Below are 18,734 nucleotides of genomic sequence, written 5' to 3'. Positions count from 1 at the left end.
GTTATTAAATTAATCAACGCTTTTTAGCAAACGAATCAGCATTATTTCATTTGCTACATTTCAATGAACAACTATAGTAGATAGTGCTTTGGAGGGTATTTATTAGCGCCAAGTTCAAAATGTTAAGCAACAAATAATTTTTTGAATATTGTTACACTGCAATTATTGTGACATTCAGAAAGTAAATTACCATAATCACGTGCTGAATAAATATATAAATTTAAGCATAGCAACAAAGCATAGCGTCGCCTGGTGAGATCTGATTGACCAGCACATTGCTGTTTCCTGTTTCCTGTTTCCTCCATCGCGAGCATCGACTGGCTAGGCGCAAGCGCCAAAAGCCGTGTTGGTGACGTCACTTCTGCTTTATAGAACAAAAAAAAAACAAACTGCATTACCGACTGAGATTTTTCAAGCTTCCACATGAAATTGTAGTTGCTACAGTTAGATATTCATTGGATTTTGTGGGGTGCTGTTGTGAAGGAGTGTTATATTTATCAAGAAAAATTGGTATTGATAAATAGAAATTCCTAAAAAAAATCGTTGGTGAAAGCTATGGTGAAACCTCAATCTAAATCTTCTCGGTAAGTGAATAATTCAAGTATTTTGTATTTATTTTATTACATAATTTTTCAATTCAATATGGCGTTCGAAGATATTGTCTGATTGACCAGTAGGTAGAATATTATATTTAATTTATTGTTACACAGAAGGAGACGTTCGAAAAAATTAAAGACGAATGAGAAGGTGATGATGGTAGAACATAAGGAAATATCCTTGCCGTCAACATTGACATCAACTTGCAAAGACTTCGTTGTGGAAACCATAGAACCATCCAAAAATACATTGGATGCACCAATGGCGGTTGACGAGATTTCTGAAGGTACTTGAATGATATAATTTGGTTATTATTTAATTTAATTTTAATTTTGTTTTATCAGATTGGGAAATTATTGCTGCTTCCTCCAATATGCCTTCTAAAAAAGAATACCCTCCAGTGAATTCTTCATTACCCAGCTTGACCGAGGATATGTTCATCATCGAAGCGCCATCGTTTATCGTAAATTACATTTACGAAAAACCACCGTTGAAAAGCTTTGCAGGACAAATGAACGAGAAAAAACAGAAAATCGACGGAGATGCTAAAAAGAATGAGGAGAAAGCCGATGTTAATGATTGCGGCAACGTAAAGTTGAAGATGAAGGGAGTGGACAATAAGCCGCGTAAAAAAGGGGTAATGTATTTTTTTCAACCAAAATTTTTTCTTTTCAGATTCCTATGGTCGAGGCATTTATACCATTTACTTAGAATAAAATTGTAAAACATGATTTATTCAACTGATCTCCAAAATATTTCTTAAAACAATTTAATTTTGCCGATTATTTCATGCAAAATAAAAAATTTTTTGGTTTTTATAAAATTTTTGACTAAATAAATTCATGACACAGTTGATTTCTTACGTAAAATCGTCAGTTGTTGCCGAAACTTCAGGTAAGATTTAAATTGAAGTAGAATTGATAATAGTGGCAACACCGTAAAAGACGATCACTGGAATTCTTTGGTGCCAAGAATAGTTGTCGCTTAGCCGCCATTAATATAGCACATTTGTGTATTGCATTAAGTCGTAAATAATTTTATACTATCTACTTTTATTGGTCTACAGTGAAACCTCATAATTTTTTTGAGATAAATTACTTTGCAACATATAGCTGTCGCGATGTTGCCCGATTTTCTTGCAAATGTTGGAAATCACTTATTTTTTTTTGTGAATTATTCTTACTAAAAATACATTACCGAATACATTAGTTTACATTGTTATTGTTATTTTTAAAGGCCAAAACTGATTCGAAGCACGTTACGGATGCCAACAATGCTTCTTATTTCGATCGTCCTTCAGCAAAGTTTTTTATGGATATAGGTCTTGATCTGGTGCAAGAATATGTACAAAACGACGTATTGTCACAACAGAAACGTAAGGATAAACGAGAAGCTGAATGTATCATTATACAAAACTTTTTTGCAATTTTTTTTTTAATTTATAGGAGGATCGATTCCGGAAACAGTTCAAATGGGAACTTCTCTCAACAATACTTCGGCTATTAACAAAGAGAAAAAAACGCTGGTTAAAAAACGCTTGAAAAAATGCAAAAGTTGCAATTTCAAGACTGATTCGTCTCTAGTGATGTCTCAACATTTGGAAATGCCGCACTTAAAAAATTTTTTATATTATTGTAATTTTTGCCCTTATAAAGTGAAAAAATCCAGAAATATCTTAAAGCACATTAAACTCGTGCACGGAATCCAGGGTCGTATAGAGAAAATTCCTAAGCCGTTCCAATGCTCAAACTGCCCATACGAAAGTTACAAAAAAGGTAATATAATTAATTTATTATTGTTTTTTGATAAATCGTATTGATTTTAGATTTATTCTGAATAAAATTAGTCTTTAAAAAAGGTAAAAGTTCTGTCTATTAAAATATAACATTAATAATTTGCATGATTAATCAATAGATCACTTACATCATGAATATCAAGATAAAAACACAAAAAATAATTTTTGTGTTGATTTGTTGATTTCAAAAATATGTAGCAGCCGTCAATAAAATCATTCGTAGTTGCATAAAAATAAAATAGTTTTAGTCAAATTTGTCTTTTTTAACATTTCTCAGCTTTCTCGTTCCTATTTATGTGAACCATTTCTCAAAATTCTCTTTTCCTTGTATTTAATTCCGTTATTTGAATCCAATACAAAAAAAGAATTTTTAGAAATAATTCCTATACATAGGTAAAAAAAAGCTGATAAAAAAAGACCTAAACAATTTGAATAAAACTGTATTCTAGTTCGTAAATTTTTTTATAACTACGAATAATTTAATTGATGGCCGCTACTTATATATGACAACTAAGAAAATATTTACTTATTGTGGATTTTTTTATTTGATATTCGTCTTAAGTTATCAACGTAAAGTAATACTTTAATAAAGACCGAAATAGGTCGAAAGGTGAATATTTTTACCATTTACGAAGACAAATTTTCAACAAAAACCTATGAAAAGGTCTAAGAAGTAAAAAGTTAAAAAAATTGATGGTATTTGACGGTGGTTGAAACGTTTTGTGTTTTCCATCATTCTTAATTTCCTTTTGCTTCATCGTTTCTAATTTTTATGGACTTTGTTATTGATACAAATTATTTTATCCATGTTTATTGTCAACAGCCATATAATTTCCAGCCCATAATTACCTTCTAAAATTTCACGCGCTTTCATTTTCAGAATCCCGCGCTGTTACTTCTTATTTAGTCGAAATTTCCCCTTCTTTTTCCATTTCTTGTTCCCGCATCATGCACCGAGTAATTTTCCTGTCCAAAATTTATGCCACAATGTTGGTATCAAGTATACCTATTGAAGATATTTAGAATTTGAATCTAGGGACTGGTGAGTTTAGATTTTATAACTCCAGTTGATATCAGCTATTATGATAGTTTTCCAGGTATAATTTTCAAAGATTGCCATATCCACCAACAATTATGCAACAAATAAATTTTATTATCATTTTTTTTTTTTTGGTCAGAGTTGATCATTTCAATGAAAAAAGCGCTGGAAACAATCCATTCTCTGTACACAAATGAAATGAATTCTTTGTTTGTCATTGTACTGCAAACATTTTTTTTAACAAAATGTTCACTGATTTTCACAATTGTTTTCTAATGTGGTGATCATTATATGGTTTCCTTTAATTAAGTCTTCGATTATTGAAAGTTTCCATTCTTAAAATTTCTCCTTATATTTCTTATTTATATATTTAAATTTTCTTTCAAGAGGTTTCCTAATCCTCGATATCTTTGTTATTTTTATAGGTTACATGGCTTTCTAGTCATAATTTTTAAAATAATTGGTTTTTAATTTTTTTTTTTTTTTTTTTAAGGGAGGATGAAGTCCCACTTAGTGAACTGTATGAAAACCTTCAAACTAGAACAGAATTTAGCGCCACCAATCGATTGGAGCCCACCAGCAACAGAGGGTTTGTTGGCATTGAAAGTATCAACCTTTGATCAATATCTGAACCTGTCTAAGATTGAGAAATCTGCTATGGAAATACCATTGAAGAATGCTCAAAACGCCGTTAACAGGTACTCTTATTTCTAATTTTAATATTTACTTCTTCTCTCTAGAACTCCGCAAGCGCTTTCGAGCGCCAGTGTATTGACATTTTATTTTTCATTCTTCTTTTATCTATTTTTGTACTTTTTCCGATCCTTTTCTACTTGATTCATTTCCTATCCATGATAAGTATCAATAGAAAATACTTTTCTGATATATAATCGAGGAAAAAATCATTTGAACTTCAATTTTTTTCTCTGTTAACTAGATTCGAGGGCCCATCTACTTCGGGTGCGAATGTCAATGGCCAGCCGAAAAATAAGACATCAATTGTGACGCGCCAGGTTTGCTTCGTATATTTTTTTCGAAAAAGTATATAACTTCATTTCAATTCCAGAATCAATCTTTGAAAAATAGAACGAGAAAACTCACTGAAGAATCTATCGATTTGATCCTCACTGCTTCAAAAAGCGCAAAACCGGTTGACATCATCTCCGATCCTACGTCTGTAGTTTGCGAAATTTGCAGTGGATATCTGAAGAATTTCGAGCTGCTCAAATACCATTTAGAATGGATCCACAAGATTAAAATCCATCCAAAAATAAACCACAAAAAGTGAAGTATCTCTCTTCTATATTATCAGGGATCTTTTGAACATAGTTGACTAAACAATTCTCATTTCAGGCCGCCTTTGAAATGCCAGGTATGTAATTTTGGCCTCCTTAGCGAGCAAGGCTTAGGAAGACATTTATTAGGATTGCACGGTCTAGTTACGCCCAAATTGCAGCAGGCAGCCATGAAGAATGAAGATTCAGGAATTTGTATCATTTGCGGACTGGTGAGTGGCTAAAAACTTCTAATTTTCACAATATCATTTGGATTTTGGCCGTTCTTGATGTGATTCATTGTATCCACATTAACTCTTCTTCCAGTTTCAGTGCTAGACAGTAAGTTACGAGTTTAAAACTCCAAATCTCAAAAGTATTATTTGAACCTAATTCACACCATAGATCTGGCCATAAAGTCAAAAATGTTGAGTGGCAAGATATTTTTATCTTTTTGATTTTTTTGTTCACTTTGTTTAAAAATGTAGGTGACACAATTAGATTAAGTGGCTTTGATTTAATTCGCTCAAAAGACATTTTGATATAGAAATAATTGAAAATGAATATGATTATGAAAGAAGGTGTACAAAAAAATCAGTAAGTGCGTTAAAATTAAGAAATTACTGTCAAAGGACGTTTCTTATATGGAACTAAAACTGGAAATTTTCTGCATTTATGATTTTTCTTTTTGCAATTATTTCTAATAGTCTCTAGGTCTTGCTATTTATTTCGATTTGCAAGAACATTGAAGGATGGCACTTTTTTGTGATGATTCTTTTATTTTCAAGATGTAAATTACTTTTCTCCTTAAGGATATTTTTCTCTAGTAACAAATTATAGAAAAAAAAAACTTATTTGAAGAAAATTATGGTAGTTCATATTCTCTCAAATGAACAATATTTGTCTAATTTTAGGAATATGGATGCAATATTTTAAAACACGTATCCATGGATCACAATAAGACGCTAAAGCAAATAGATCTTTTTTACCAATGTTTAGTGTGTACTGTGAAGTTTGAAATGTACCAGCAATTCGAGAATCACGTCTATTCAATCCACACTGCTATCAAAGAAGAGTGAGGCTTTCGAAGTTCAAGGAAATGTTAAAAGTAGTCAATAAGTCGTGTTCGTCAAAGTGTTTTTTCTTATCATAATCTATTTTTTTGTATTTGTCAAATATGTGCGTTCAATAAAGTTTTGCATTAGATTTTTTTAAATTTTTGTTCCTCTCATCTACTTATTTTGAATAATAAAAGATTTTTCATTCTTATTTCTAAAGTAAATGGGGCTCTATATCCTTTCAAATATAAAAATCGTTGATTCAATTATTCTTAGTATACTTATCAGATAACATGATAGTAAAAGGAAAAAGTAAATAATATGGAGAGTTTAATGTGTGTTTATTATACGCTTAAAAACATGAAAAATAAGTACAACTAAAATATCGGGTTCAAATGTATTATTTTGGACAACACACGCCTGCAAACCTGAAAAACAAAATACATTTTACTTCTTAGTTTCTGTGTTAAATTTGTTATAGTTGCAGTAACAACAAAAAGTATTCAATTAATGGAAACAAACAATGAATTTATATCTTATTGAAAATATTTACAGCAACGTTTCATTACGTCACAGAATATGAAAGTTGTTTTTCTCATTGAAGCACCCTGTATATGATCTTGAATTTATATTCTGCTAATTTTCTATTACAGAAAAATATTCTAGTGCTTAATAAAAATGAAAGGAACAAGCAAGTACTTTTGGATTTAAAATAACCGAGAAAATCTTGACGTGTTTTTGTTCTCCTGTATACAAAATGAAATTTATCGAATACTTGTTAGTTGCAAAGCTATTCTAAAACAAACGTCTTCTGATATTATAAAATGAGCTGTAAATTTTTAAAGAAGTCTTGATTTCCACGTTTGTAAATAAGCTCATACAAAACTGAGGTAAATACAAAGAGATTTAACGGTTTATCTTCAACAAAATGGCAGTTACATCATTCAATACAATTGAATTTTCCCCTTATCATTCATACAATAACTGTTTTTGGCTATTATTAGTGTATTTTATACAGGATTATTGATTTTTCTCTTGATTATTACAAACGTAGTATTTTGAAGTAATTCAACTGGAATTAAGATTATATACAGCATACAAGTGCCTTGTACTATCTACCAATATTTTATTGCCTATGACTATAAGTACCCATATATAAATAGATAAGAAAATGTCTCACCCTTGAAGATCACAGAAATATTTTTCATATGTTTGTATATCAGTCAACTGAGTGAAAACTTGAGGACATTCATGGATCAATGTACACTTTCCTGTTTGATGAGGAGTTGTTGAAGGACATTCGGGATGAGTGAGGACAGTTTCATTCAAACCCAGTTTGAATTCACCTAAAACAATCGTATTAGTAAAAATTACGAAAATTGACATAACTTGTTATTTACCTTTAGAGAGATTTAAAGTCCCATTGTCATTCAAAATACTTGCTAGCCATGGAAGTTTTTGTTTCAATTGTTCCAATGGAGATGGAGTACTTTCTGTAGTGTAAACAATTGGGAGAGGTGTAGTGGAATGATGTGTTGCCATATCAAAAAAGTTCAGATCTTCTTCTTCTGGTTCTTCCTCTTTAACAATAAACGAGTACGAAGCTGACGGCATATTTATACCGCTGGCTATAAGTAAATATTGTATCTATAAACAATATTTAAAATATTCCTCAAACAGATTTGTGATTCAATATTTAATGGTAAAATAATGGTAAAAATTTCATTTTAGTGCTAAAAAGATTAGGCATTGAACAATATTAATGAATGACACGGTATATTAGCAGATTAATGTTTAAAATGAAATGAGTATAATATTAGTTTTACATGAACCCATCGTAAAGAGATAGAAAGTTACCAACAAACCTGCTAATGGTAGCATGGGTGCTTTGGAATGATATAAATTAGCTGCAATAAAAACAACAATTTAGATTGAAATCAAAGGTTTTATCCTTTGTAAGTGAAACTGTTAATAGTTGTTGCCAAATTAAAATTTCACTTTAACCAGTTTTAATAATTAGGATAGTTTTCATACTAAATGATTATTCATCAATGATATAATTCATATTGTAAAAAGACTGGCTTCATTAATGTGACATTTTAATATGGAAAAATAACGAAAATTATTTAAAAATTGGAAACTTTCATGCTAGAGTCTTACTAAAACAATTTTTTACCTGAGAGAGGAACTCCAGCAGCTATCATTGGATACCCTATATAAAATGATGATGAGTGAGATAAAATTTTAAACAAAGTAATTAGTACTACATACTTTTGTCACTTCCATCTTCAGTATCCACAGCATCAGTTTGGTTCGGTTTGACTACTACCAAAGAAGTAACGTCACTGACAAATGAATATTTCAAAGCAATTCTCAAAGCTTCTTGGGTAGGTCCTGTTTTGTTATCAGCAGCTTCTCGTTGTTTCAAATATTGTTTAAGAGTTAAATAGGCCCACAGTCGTTCCAAGTTACCCACAGATTGATTTACAACTGGCACAAGTTTCACTGGACCATTGATTCCCCAACCTTCTACTAAAGATGGAGCAAAACCGGGATCTGCAATTGATTTGTTACAAACGAATAAAAGATTTGAGAATATCGTATTTGTACGATTTTTGAGAGAAATTTGTTTTGAGAAATTGAATTTTCAACAATTCCACTTCCCTTGGAGCTTTATGATGATACTAACTTCTCATATTGCCAGTTGACTTACTATTATATATATATATATATATATATATATATATATATATATATATATATATATATATATGTATATAATGTTATAATTGTAGCTTGTCTTCTCTGGATCATGTATTGTCTATTTGAGATAAGCAAGATGCAGATAAGGGTATACCTGATTCAGAAATGCGAGAAAATGGACTGAGATGTTATCAATACCAGAATAAATTAAAAATATACACATCTAACAGTATTAGAGGTGAATTTTTTGTTTGTAACGTTTCCAAACACAACAATATCGGTATTGATAGTACATAAATGTTATGAGTAAAGTTCTACCGAGATAACATTTGTGTTACTATTTAATTATTATTTCGCATACTACTCATTTACTAGAACTAACCTAATATTTTTCCCGATACCACAAAGTCTGAACCTTCGAACAAAATGGGAAAATCTTGCTGGGTAACTTCAGTTACATTATTCACATATTTAAATGTAACATTGGATAAAAGAGGCGAGGAAATCTGCTTATAAAACTCTTGTAACTGTAATGATGCATCAGCTCCCTCATAGATGTGTCTGTTGAACCCTAAATTCTTCAAAGATATCTTCTGTAGAAAGTTCCTATCAGCACCATCTCCGAAAGATAATGAAAATATTGGAGTTTTTCCACCGTTCAGCTCACTTATAGTACTAATAATTCTATCATTATTAGTTTCACCAACTGTGGCTTCTCCATCTGTTAAAAATACTATTATGGGTTGATGTTTCTTATCTTCTTTATTTTTTAAGACTATTTCCAAACCAACACGAAGAGCTGATTCGATATCAGTACCACCATACGCTTTCAACTTCTCAACTACACCTTCAGCTTTCTTTAAATATTCATCAGATGCTGGATACGGAGGAGGAATTGGTTGTTGCTATAAAAGACTTAATGTATATTACTATTATAAAACCATTTTTCGTATTTTTACCATTCTATTTGTAAAAAGTGCTTCTGAGTTATCAGGTTTTGCCCATTCATCAATACCGGATTCATATTGAACAGCTTGTTTATCAATATTCCATACTTTTACAACTGACCCAAATTCAACAATACTAAATATATCTTCTTTCTTCAACTCTTGCAGAATACTTTTCATTGCCTCTTTCAATTGCATCACCCTAATACCTTCCATACTACCACTTGTGTCCAAAATAAAGACAATCTGTTTTGGAAGGGCTGGAAGATCACTTGGAGAGAAGAAATGTACAAAATGTCCACCATCAACCAAGATCTAAAAATTTATTTTTAGAATTAGATTAACTGTCATGTTAAAACTATGAAAAAGATTATTATTTTTGTAGCACTGAAGAAAAAAGGCATAATGAATCAAACAGGTAAATATTTTCTATTCAGCTTTGTAGTAGTTTTGGCTATAAGTTCTTATTAATAAATGAACTCAGTGTTTCATCTCTATTTAGCACATGTAATCAAAAACGAAAAACTGGAATCATGAAAAAAAAAAGGAAAAAACCTAATAATAACAAGCTTTAAAAAACTTGAATTCTTACTTCGCCTCCAGGTGGTAGTTTCTCTATATCATATTGAACAATAAACTGTCCAGCTAGTCCATATTCGGCTTCTGTTCCCAAGTCAGTTGCGTATTGCTTCTGCTGTTCTAAATCTGGACTAAATGTAACAACAGCTGAACTGGCGTTAATCATTTTGACATCAGCATTGGGGTTCAGTTTTTCATCAGTTTTCGAAATTTCGTTTCCTGATCTTAATGGGGGAGCCTTTACAAATCTGAGCGGTCGTGTTTCATCAATGTGTACCTAAAATAAATAGAATGTAACAGTTATTCTGAAGTATGTAATCATTCTCAAATCTCAGCATTAATTTACCAGATTAATTTGATAATATATAAAAAAAAAAATAACAAAATTATAATTCATTATCACCTGGACATCTAAGTTTTTCACTGGTTGACCAGGATGTATGTTAATAACTAGTTCATACTGGTTATTTTGCCTTTCTAATAATTCTTCATATTTCAAATAGAATATGGCTTTTTTTTGTGGTTCCACATTCACAGATACTGTAAATCTATTAGAATCTCTTGCGCTAACACTGACATGAGCGGCACCTTGTCCTTCTTGTACTGCCTAAAAATACAAAATCCAGTTATATCAATAAAAAACAAATGAACTGAAAAATAACGTATGATTAGGTCTAAACAACTTCAATTCATTATATATAATTCGAAATCATCAATTAAATTTTTTCAATTAGTCTTACGGAATGATTTGGTGAGATATGAAATGATAATATGAAGAGGTCATTCAGAGACCTATTTTTTACCTTATCATAAGTTTTTTTAGCTTCTTCTTTTTCTTGAACATAAGCCTCATATTGCTTCCCATCTATTTCCATGATAAATCCAGAGATGTAAGCTTGTTCTGGTATCACAACTGAAAATGTAGCTTGGTGAGCTTCTTTGTCCAAATTTTTTACTTTGCTTGTGATTTGACACTTAGCAAATCTGTTGGAAACGTTCGCTTCAACTCGCATCTCATAAATTTTCGGAAGAACTGGAGCATCATCCTGAAAATAATTTCAATAACAAAATTACAGTCTTATATCCATTGAAATAATTGAATAAATTGAACATTCTAAACACTGACTGTATTGGAAAACAATTTATAATGTACAAAAGACGATGATGAAATATTGTGTAAGAAATATTTAAAGAATTGTTCAGATTGGCTAGAGGCTTGACTATATAGAAATACAGTCTATATTCTGCACCATTATCACTTTTTCTCCATAAACTCTCTTATATGGACTACAGCACCTCAGTGATAGTGATTGTGCTTTTGTTATTATGGGGTATTCCTCTTTGATCTTCTTTTATTCCTTTTTAAATCCTTCATTATGACCTCTGCTCTCAGAGGCTGTGCCAATTATTTGAACTCTCTAATCAATTGTTCTTTATTTGACCACATCATGCGCGCTTTAAGCGAGTGAACCCTTTTAGTTTTTCTAATGGATTCCATTGTTTGCCTTTAAATTATCAGACTTTTTGTTTAATCATAATTGTAACTCACTTCCACGCCCCTGAATTTTTGAACAGTTCTTTTATTTTAAATTTCATTGGTATTTTTATATTCATCTCAAACAGTACAATAAGGCCCAAATATCAAGTTTCCTATCGCTACTGTTCATGTTTCATTTCAAAACTTATACAATGTATAATGGAGTTATAGAATGAAGTTAAAATTCACCAAAAGCTTTTTTTTCTGTTTGTTTTCTTTGTGATTTATAGAGTAATTTTTTCCAACCTAGTATTGAAGTATCAATTAAATTTTATGTTTATTTTTGTAAGTAATTATTATAATTTTGGAAAATATAACTCACTTGTTTCTTAGTGGCTTCATTTCCTTCTGTAACGTAGCTGTTGGTAGAAGTTACTAAACTACCTGATTGTGGCAAACTGTTTATCAGGGGAAAAAGACTTATCAGAATACCCGAGAGGGTAATCACTTCAGCTCTCATGACCAAATCTGTAATTTTGAAGAAAACATTCTTCTCATTTCATTCAGTATATTGCATAAATAAAATTCATCAAATGTTTAAATTTGAAAAAATGTGCTTTTCCCGCCAAAGCCTTTCAGATAATGTTTGCTAAGGATAGAAAAACAAAATAAACATGTATTATCCCGTAAACAAAAGTTTGGAGTTATTGTTATTATATCTAAAGATATAAAATTCTTACCTGGAATAAAAAGAAAGTTTATTCTTCAATTTCAATTTATTTTAAAGAGTTCTTTAATTACTTTATTTATATTTTTATACATAACGTATTTTTTCAATGTCTTTCAATGTGCATCTGAATTACAATTTATGTAATTGCCAGATACAAATCGTTATTGACATGATGGCGGCAAAATTCAAAAATAAATAAATACGTCTTCTACATATTATCTCTTATTTAAGTAAATTCGCATCAAAAAGTATCTTAACCAGAAAATCTTGGACACTTTTTCTAAAAAAAAATAGTCTAGGAATTATGTAACTAAACAGAAAAGCTATAACTTAAGCTTAAGTTATCCATTCGTCACATCTAGCATCTAAAACAATAATGTTCTTTATTCCACCCCATTGTACCTATAAATTACAGCCACTATACATAACTGACAGTCCAAAATCACAATCCCAATCCCAAACACATGAACTCCCAGCACCAGAAATAATTTAGATAAATACTGAGCTGCAATCTTCAGAAAATCCTGAAGTAAGTGCACCTTCATCAAAGTTTTTATCATCTCTCGTTTCTGTAGAGCCATTAAGTAGGTTTAAGACTATTCCATTTTCGCCAAAGTTCGTGAGACCATTACCAAAAGCCGAGCCCAGAAAGCAACTAACACGAAGGAAAAAGTAAAACTGCGCTGTTTTGACAGACATTCCCTAGAAAGATGCTCCAAGGAGTCTGATGAAAAGAATTACTTGTTAAGAAAAATAATAGAAAGGTTAATAAGAAGAAAAAAAATGTGGGGCAAACACAACTTCCGTCAATCACCATCAATCACAATGCACTAGTTGCCAAAATTGGGCTCATGCACTACTGTTGTTCTCGTTTCTATGAGGTATCTCAACTATTTTATTGCTTTTGTTTCTATATTTCATATGTTTGACAAAATTTGTATAACAACTTAATAACTTTAGTGACTCTGTTGGGTGGTTCAAACGACTACGCTCTGCCTTAATTATTGTCATACTATTACAGAATTTTATTGTTCTCAGTAAATTATGCTTTCTACTTTCGGTGGTTTTTTTTTCAAAATAACGTTTGTCGTTATGGAAAGTTTCCACATAACATCTTAACGTTTTTCTTTTTCCCATTTTTTAAACGGTTTCTAATCATCGATACTGTGTGCATCATAAAAATGTGCTACCCTTAGAACAAAATCCATGTATAACTAATATCGAGGGATATCAGTGGATCATCGTTCTGTGATACAAAATTTTTATTCGAGAAGTGTTAGCTCAACCAATATAAAAGCTGAACTAGATTTTCCTCTAAGCAAGACGGCTTCTCCGTTATTAACAGTTAAATATTGGGGGGTAGTACAGTTTAAACGAGGCCATCGACTTGCGAAGACCGGCATAGTAGCAGTGGTCGACCAAGTGAGGTGATGGGTGCCGCGTTTACTCACAATGGAGCAAAAACAGCGTCGTGAAGATGTTTCCATCGAGTGTTTAGTAATATTCCATAGAAAAAAAAAGCAGATTTTTTGCGTTGTGTCATAACCATGGGTGAATCGTGGGTCCATAACTTTACCGCCAAAACAAAAGAGCAATCAAAACAATGGAATGAAAAGGGAGAAGGCAAAGACCATTCCATCTGCGTCGGTTTTTTGGGATGCGCGTTGAATAATTTTCATTAACTATTTTGAAAAAGGAGAAACCATCAACCGCGACTATTATGCGAATTTTCGCAATGTTTGAGCGAAGAAATGAAGCAAAAATGACAGTATTTGACTACGAAGAAAGTGTTGTTTGCACCAGCTGCCTCATGCACCCTATTCACCAGTTTAAGCCCCTCTCGGATTATGGCTCAGTGGTCAAAGATTTTCCAACAATGAAGAGGTGATGGCGGCAGTTAATTCTGAGGAGCTTGACGATTCTTATTATGAAGAGTTTGCCAACTTGTCGGCTGATGGTTTGCTGGATTTGAGCGCCATATATGCACGGAAAAATGATTAAGTATGATTTTTTTGTTATAATTTGATGTTTTTCTTATTTTTTAATATTATGTTCTTCGTTTCAATGTTTAGCTTTAATGAAAAGTTTTGACATGAATTTGTTTATTTTGTCCCCATCATTGTCACAGTTTTATCAAGAAAAAACAAGGGCATGTGATAGAAACATTTTGAAAAATGCGTTTTATTTTCAGTTTAAATCGTACTTTAATACTAGGGAACCCGTTATTATTATTTTTTTTTTTCGTGTTTCTCTATTAAGTTTGAGTTATTTTGGGCCAAATTCGGCCGTGGAGGATTTAATTTTTCAAATGACATCAACGATGATATTATATCTCTAACTTTGACACCTTGTATACATTATTATTGTATGGAAGAAAATAGAAAATACTAATCAACGGAATCTGGGCATTATAAAACTTCCGAAAATTTGAAAATAAATAAAAATAAAAAATTCATGGATAAATTTATCAAAAATGGGGATTATTCGATTTAATTACATTAATAATAATTAATAAAATACCTACACTTTATTCAACTCAACAATTGGAATATTTTATGCCTTATTAAGCTGCTTGTCACATTTTTATATATATTTAAATGATAAGAAAAACTATTTTGTCATTAATTTTATTTCGTTTTATGATTTATGTAAAAACTCACCTGAAAAACGAATAAAATGTTTAGTGTTTTAAATATAATATGCTATTAATATCAGACAACAAAATACTCTTGACCACTTTTCTTGTTAACTAACTTAACCCAAGTTGTCCCCACCAAAAAATAAAAAAACAAATAAATCAAGATGACCCTGGGTTATCCCCGGCACACATTCAGCGCACTTAAACAGAATCAAAACACTACAAACTGATAAAAGACCGGTTCGTCTCTAACCGTTTACTCTGTTTACATGTACTGGAAACGTGTAAATGTATACTGGGTGGGCTGAAGAACTTGCACTATTGGTATTTTAACATATTTACAATTATACTGAAATTTGTAGTAATAAATTCTTGTCAAAGTGACCATAATTTATTTTATTACCTTTAAATAATACCTCCTACGACTGTTTCAATAATACCTAGAATTTCTATGAAACGAAAAATATGGATGGGAGATTATGGGGGGAGATGAAACAAAAATATATAACATAAAGCCAGAATAATATTTTGAATGATTTTAGTATATATAAATCATTAAGGCTATAATATATTATAAAAATCAACTCAAATCTAGAACATCGAATAATGTAAGAAGCAATACGAGGTCTGGCTATTAAATAACGCGACTGGTTACGAAAAAGTGTTTTATTAGAAAAATTATTCGAACGCTCCCCTGTGATGTGAACAACTTGAAGAAATATATCGAGCATGTCATGTTAAATTAGTCCATAATTGTTGTTCCGAAGAACAGAATCCTTTTTAAACTTAATATCAATAATTTTTCTTGCTATTATAATCAATTCGTAATTCATAAAAAATTGTTTTCTTTTGTAATATAATTACACATGGAAATCCGTGCAGATTAACTGTATATTAAATATAAGTTTTAACTTTTCATATCAAATATTAAAATGAAATTTCGGCTGTTTGCACAAAATGAGCCAGAAGAGAACTTTCGAATTAAATAATTAGGTTTCATTCAAAACATTTATTTCATTCTCAGCTCACGTCACTTACAATTGAAGTAATTTCTCTCTTGACAATGGAAAAGACTTCAAACTTGTCTTGATACAAAGTGGAGCAAACTGGACGATACAAATAAAAATATTTATTAATCTGCCTCATTTATGAATAAATTATATAGAGCGTCTTATTGGAAACGCTTCGAAGATTGGAAAGAAATTTAATCAAGTTAACACACCCCCTACGTAAATTGAAATCAAAGTATAAACCATTTGTGATGATTACTAGGTAGGTTGAATCTATTTAGTGAAATGTTTGCGTGATACACTCTTATCTGTACAAAGCTAGACTATCCATGAGTTCTTGGCAATAATTTTTGTGAGGTGTATATAATCTTAGTTTTTTTTTATTTATTTAATACATTTTTATTCTATGCTAAGCTAAGAACTGATGGACCGCACTACGTATACCTATCCATCAAGCTAAAAGTTATAACAATTTTTAGTTATTTGTCAAAAACTGATATCAACAAATGTATTTTGCATTATTTCCTCTCAAGATCAATTCAGCTGCTACATAAAAGTTCTCCGGTTTTCCCCACTTTCATTTTTATTTCGTGATAACTATAATCGACATAAACTTTAACTACGGTGATGTTGATGAATTTATCCGCAGATATTAAAATTATGAAACCATTAAAAAAACACAATGAATAGCTTGGTACTTATGACGTGCTGTTTAGTCCTGCTAGAAAAAAGAGGAATTCCAATATATTAACTTTCAATAATAATGTCCGGGTATCGGTTTTAGTATTATAATTACTGGATAGAGCAAAGTGGTGGACAATTTCAAATATAAAAGATATAGTCCTTTAAGAACATTAAATATGATGTCTGTCAGGTTGTCCGATTTAAGGCCGATTCATAAACTTGACTTTCCGTTTGGCATTGCCGTTCGCGTGTGACGTTTGCCGTTTGACGTTTGTAGCCAGTGTTGCCAGAGCTATTTAGTGTATTTTATACGCTAGTACATTTTTCCTTTTTTCTAATACATTTTCCCTGAGTTCGCAAAGAGATTTTTGTACTGCATTGCTAATTTTATCGGTAAACTTTATATAAATTTTTCATCCTTAAAATAATAATTGACACAGTCTATAACATTTTTGGAAAAAAAAATTTAATTTAAACTTATGTTTATACATCTTTCTATAATTTTATTAAATTTGTTTGAAGTTGGTACAATCTAGTACATTTTCTAGTTCAATTTTTACATTCAGCTTTTAAATTGTGGCAACACTGTTTGTAGCAAATTCTACAACATAGTCATAAACTTGAGATTGCTGCTGTTAACCTAAAAAATTTGTTTTTCTTATTGACGTATGTACTACTTTTTGTTTTCGTCATATTTCGTGTTTTTGTTTGTAATCCAATATTTATGGAAAATGAAGAAGAGTTTTTTTTATTGGTGGTAAACGTTAAACGGATGTGATTGGCTCTTTTCTATTGCTACGAAGGGTGGAATAAATAACAATGTCGTCAGGCATAACATGAATTTTTTCGAACGTCAAACTCATGTGGATTAAGCTCCTACAGTTAGTTTGTACAGATGAATATTTAGTTTTTCATGAGGGATTTATCTCACAGAACGAGCAGAATACCCAACCACAGCACCATATTTGCGAGTTTAGTGTTTAAAGGATATGCCTTAGGGTTTTTTACTGTTCGTGGAAGACCAGGTGTTCTTTTCAGATTATTAATTTTACTGTAGCTCTTTTCACGTGAATACGGCCATAATATTAAAATATTTGACATTATGTGGTGACCATTACTAAAATATGCATCAACAGCGAAATTTATATGTTTTTATATACAAACAAATGGTAACTTTGATATGAGTAAAAAATTTGATTCAACATAGGAAAAAAATGACCCTAAAAATCCAAACATCAGAAATTTTTTGTTTTATTCTCAAATCTATTTCATTTCATATGTTTTTCTCATAGTCAAGTGAGTAAAGACTCTAACCTGGTCAAAATAATTTTTTTTGTTAATAAGTGAATCTTGATTGGTACTTCGAAATGATGCCAAAGTTTTTAGGAAAATTTGATGATACTTAGAAGAAACATCAATCAACTTCCAAAAATCATTTTCCCGGTGTTGAAAATTTACAAATTTTTTGTTTAATTTACAAAATTTATTCCATTTCATATGTTTTTATGTAATCCAGTCCAGTTAATAAAGGTCAGCACCTATTGAGATAATTTCTTTTGTTGATAAGTGAATCTTGATTGGTACTTTGAAATGACGAAAAGTTTATGAACATTTTTGTGCTATTTGACCAAAACTTTTTGCTTTATTCACAAATCTATTCCAGTTCATGTTGCTTTGGTCTAGTAAATAAAGGGCTTGACTTGTCATAAGTTTCTATTAAAGTATTTTTTTTTTTTCAATAAATAGATGTTGAGCAAATTTACTTCATTGAGTGCCTATTATAACTTTTTTCTAAACCCTGCGAGTCCCGTGAAATCAATTTCTAGCGAGTGAAGTGACTGAGCTTCTGCTTAAACAAAAATTTACCGAAATTTTTCCAAGAAAAAAATTGGGTAACAACAGATATCTATCCTAGTGTAATTTTTTAACAATATATTATCTTTTTTGAAATTGAAAAATATATCAAAGTATATTTCAACATTGTGTATTATTGAAATTCTATCAACGAATACAATTCAAGAAATTTTGAAGTTTTACCTACAATATTTCTGAAAAAAAAAAGATTCTAAAAATTATTTTCAATGTTTTGGATAACCTTTAACTTATTGATACGCTGTTAACTGGAAGAAGAAAAATCGAAATATTCTTTGGAATGATGAAAATGGTAAATAATCAAATCTTGTTACTCATTTCAACATTAATT

At 30.7% G+C, this 18,734-nt stretch overlaps 2 protein-coding genes across 5 annotated transcripts; one reads left to right on the top strand and one right to left on the bottom strand.

The window, feature by feature from the left end:
• Positions 1-459: 459 nt before the first annotated feature.
• Positions 460-5,911, top strand: LOC130897882 (MOG interacting and ectopic P-granules protein 1-like). The gene is made up of 10 exons (XM_057806825.1): positions 460-584; positions 711-883; positions 942-1,234; positions 1,834-1,972; positions 2,043-2,372; positions 3,925-4,129; positions 4,369-4,444; positions 4,498-4,715; positions 4,785-4,938; positions 5,620-5,911. Exons 1-10 carry the CDS (start codon positions 556-558, stop codon positions 5,782-5,784), a joined length of 1,782 nt encoding a protein of 593 aa, XP_057662808.1. The 5' UTR covers positions 460-555; the 3' UTR covers positions 5,785-5,911.
• A 176-nt stretch (positions 5,912-6,087) lies between these two features.
• Positions 6,088-15,157, bottom strand: LOC130897856 (inter-alpha-trypsin inhibitor heavy chain H4-like). 4 transcript variants are annotated; one of them, XM_057806799.1, is made up of 13 exons: positions 14,860-15,157; positions 11,852-11,997; positions 10,796-11,038; positions 10,396-10,599; positions 10,006-10,269; positions 9,426-9,728; positions 8,849-9,371; positions 8,035-8,319; positions 7,940-7,975; positions 7,629-7,670; positions 7,164-7,391; positions 6,944-7,109; positions 6,088-6,191 (listed from the first exon to the last, which is right to left on the bottom strand). In XM_057806799.1, the coding sequence occupies exons 2-13, from the start codon at positions 11,987-11,989 to the stop codon at positions 6,164-6,166; spliced, it is 2,460 nt and encodes an 819-aa protein (XP_057662782.1). In that variant the 5' UTR covers positions 11,990-11,997; positions 14,860-15,157; the 3' UTR covers positions 6,088-6,163. The 4 variants fall into 4 exon arrangements, with proteins under 4 accessions (XP_057662782.1, XP_057662774.1, XP_057662798.1 ...); XM_057806791.1 differs by having other exon boundaries at positions 12,210-15,064; XM_057806815.1 differs by lacking the exon at positions 7,629-7,670.
• Between the last annotated feature and the right edge of the window lie 3,577 nt (positions 15,158-18,734).

This window comes from Diorhabda carinulata, chromosome 1 (assembly GCF_026250575.1).
Source record: "Diorhabda carinulata isolate Delta chromosome 1, icDioCari1.1, whole genome shotgun sequence".
Taxonomy (NCBI): domain Eukaryota; kingdom Metazoa; phylum Arthropoda; class Insecta; order Coleoptera; family Chrysomelidae; genus Diorhabda; species Diorhabda carinulata.
The sequence above is the reverse complement of the archived record's forward strand: the minus strand, read 5'-3'. Positions and strand labels throughout refer to the sequence as shown.

What these genes read in the sequence shown, in the direction of transcription:
- LOC130897882 (XM_057806825.1), top strand. Translation starts at nt 556, where the DNA reads ATGGTGAAACCTCAATCTAAATCTTCTCG. An exon ending in ATACGAAAGTTACAAAAAAG is followed by an intron (nt 2,373 to 3,924) that starts GTAATATAATTA and finishes TTTTTTTTTAAG; the next exon opens with GGAGGATGAAGTCCCACTTA. An exon ending in GCTCAAAACGCCGTTAACAG is followed by an intron (nt 4,130 to 4,368) that starts GTACTCTTATTT and finishes TCTGTTAACTAG; the next exon opens with ATTCGAGGGCCCATCTACTT.
- LOC130897856 (XM_057806799.1), bottom strand. Translation starts at nt 11,989, where the DNA reads ATGAGAGCTGAAGTGATTACCCTCTCGGGTATTCTGATAAGTCTTTTT. An exon ending in TGAAAAACTTAGATGTCCAG is followed by an intron (nt 10,270 to 10,395) that starts GTGATAATGAAT and finishes TATTTATTTTAG; the next exon opens with GTACACATTGATGAAACACG. An exon ending in TATTTCTGTGATCTTCAAGG is followed by an intron (nt 6,192 to 6,943) that starts GTGAGACATTTT and finishes TTTGTTTTTCAG; the next exon opens with GTTTGCAGGCGTGTGTTGTC.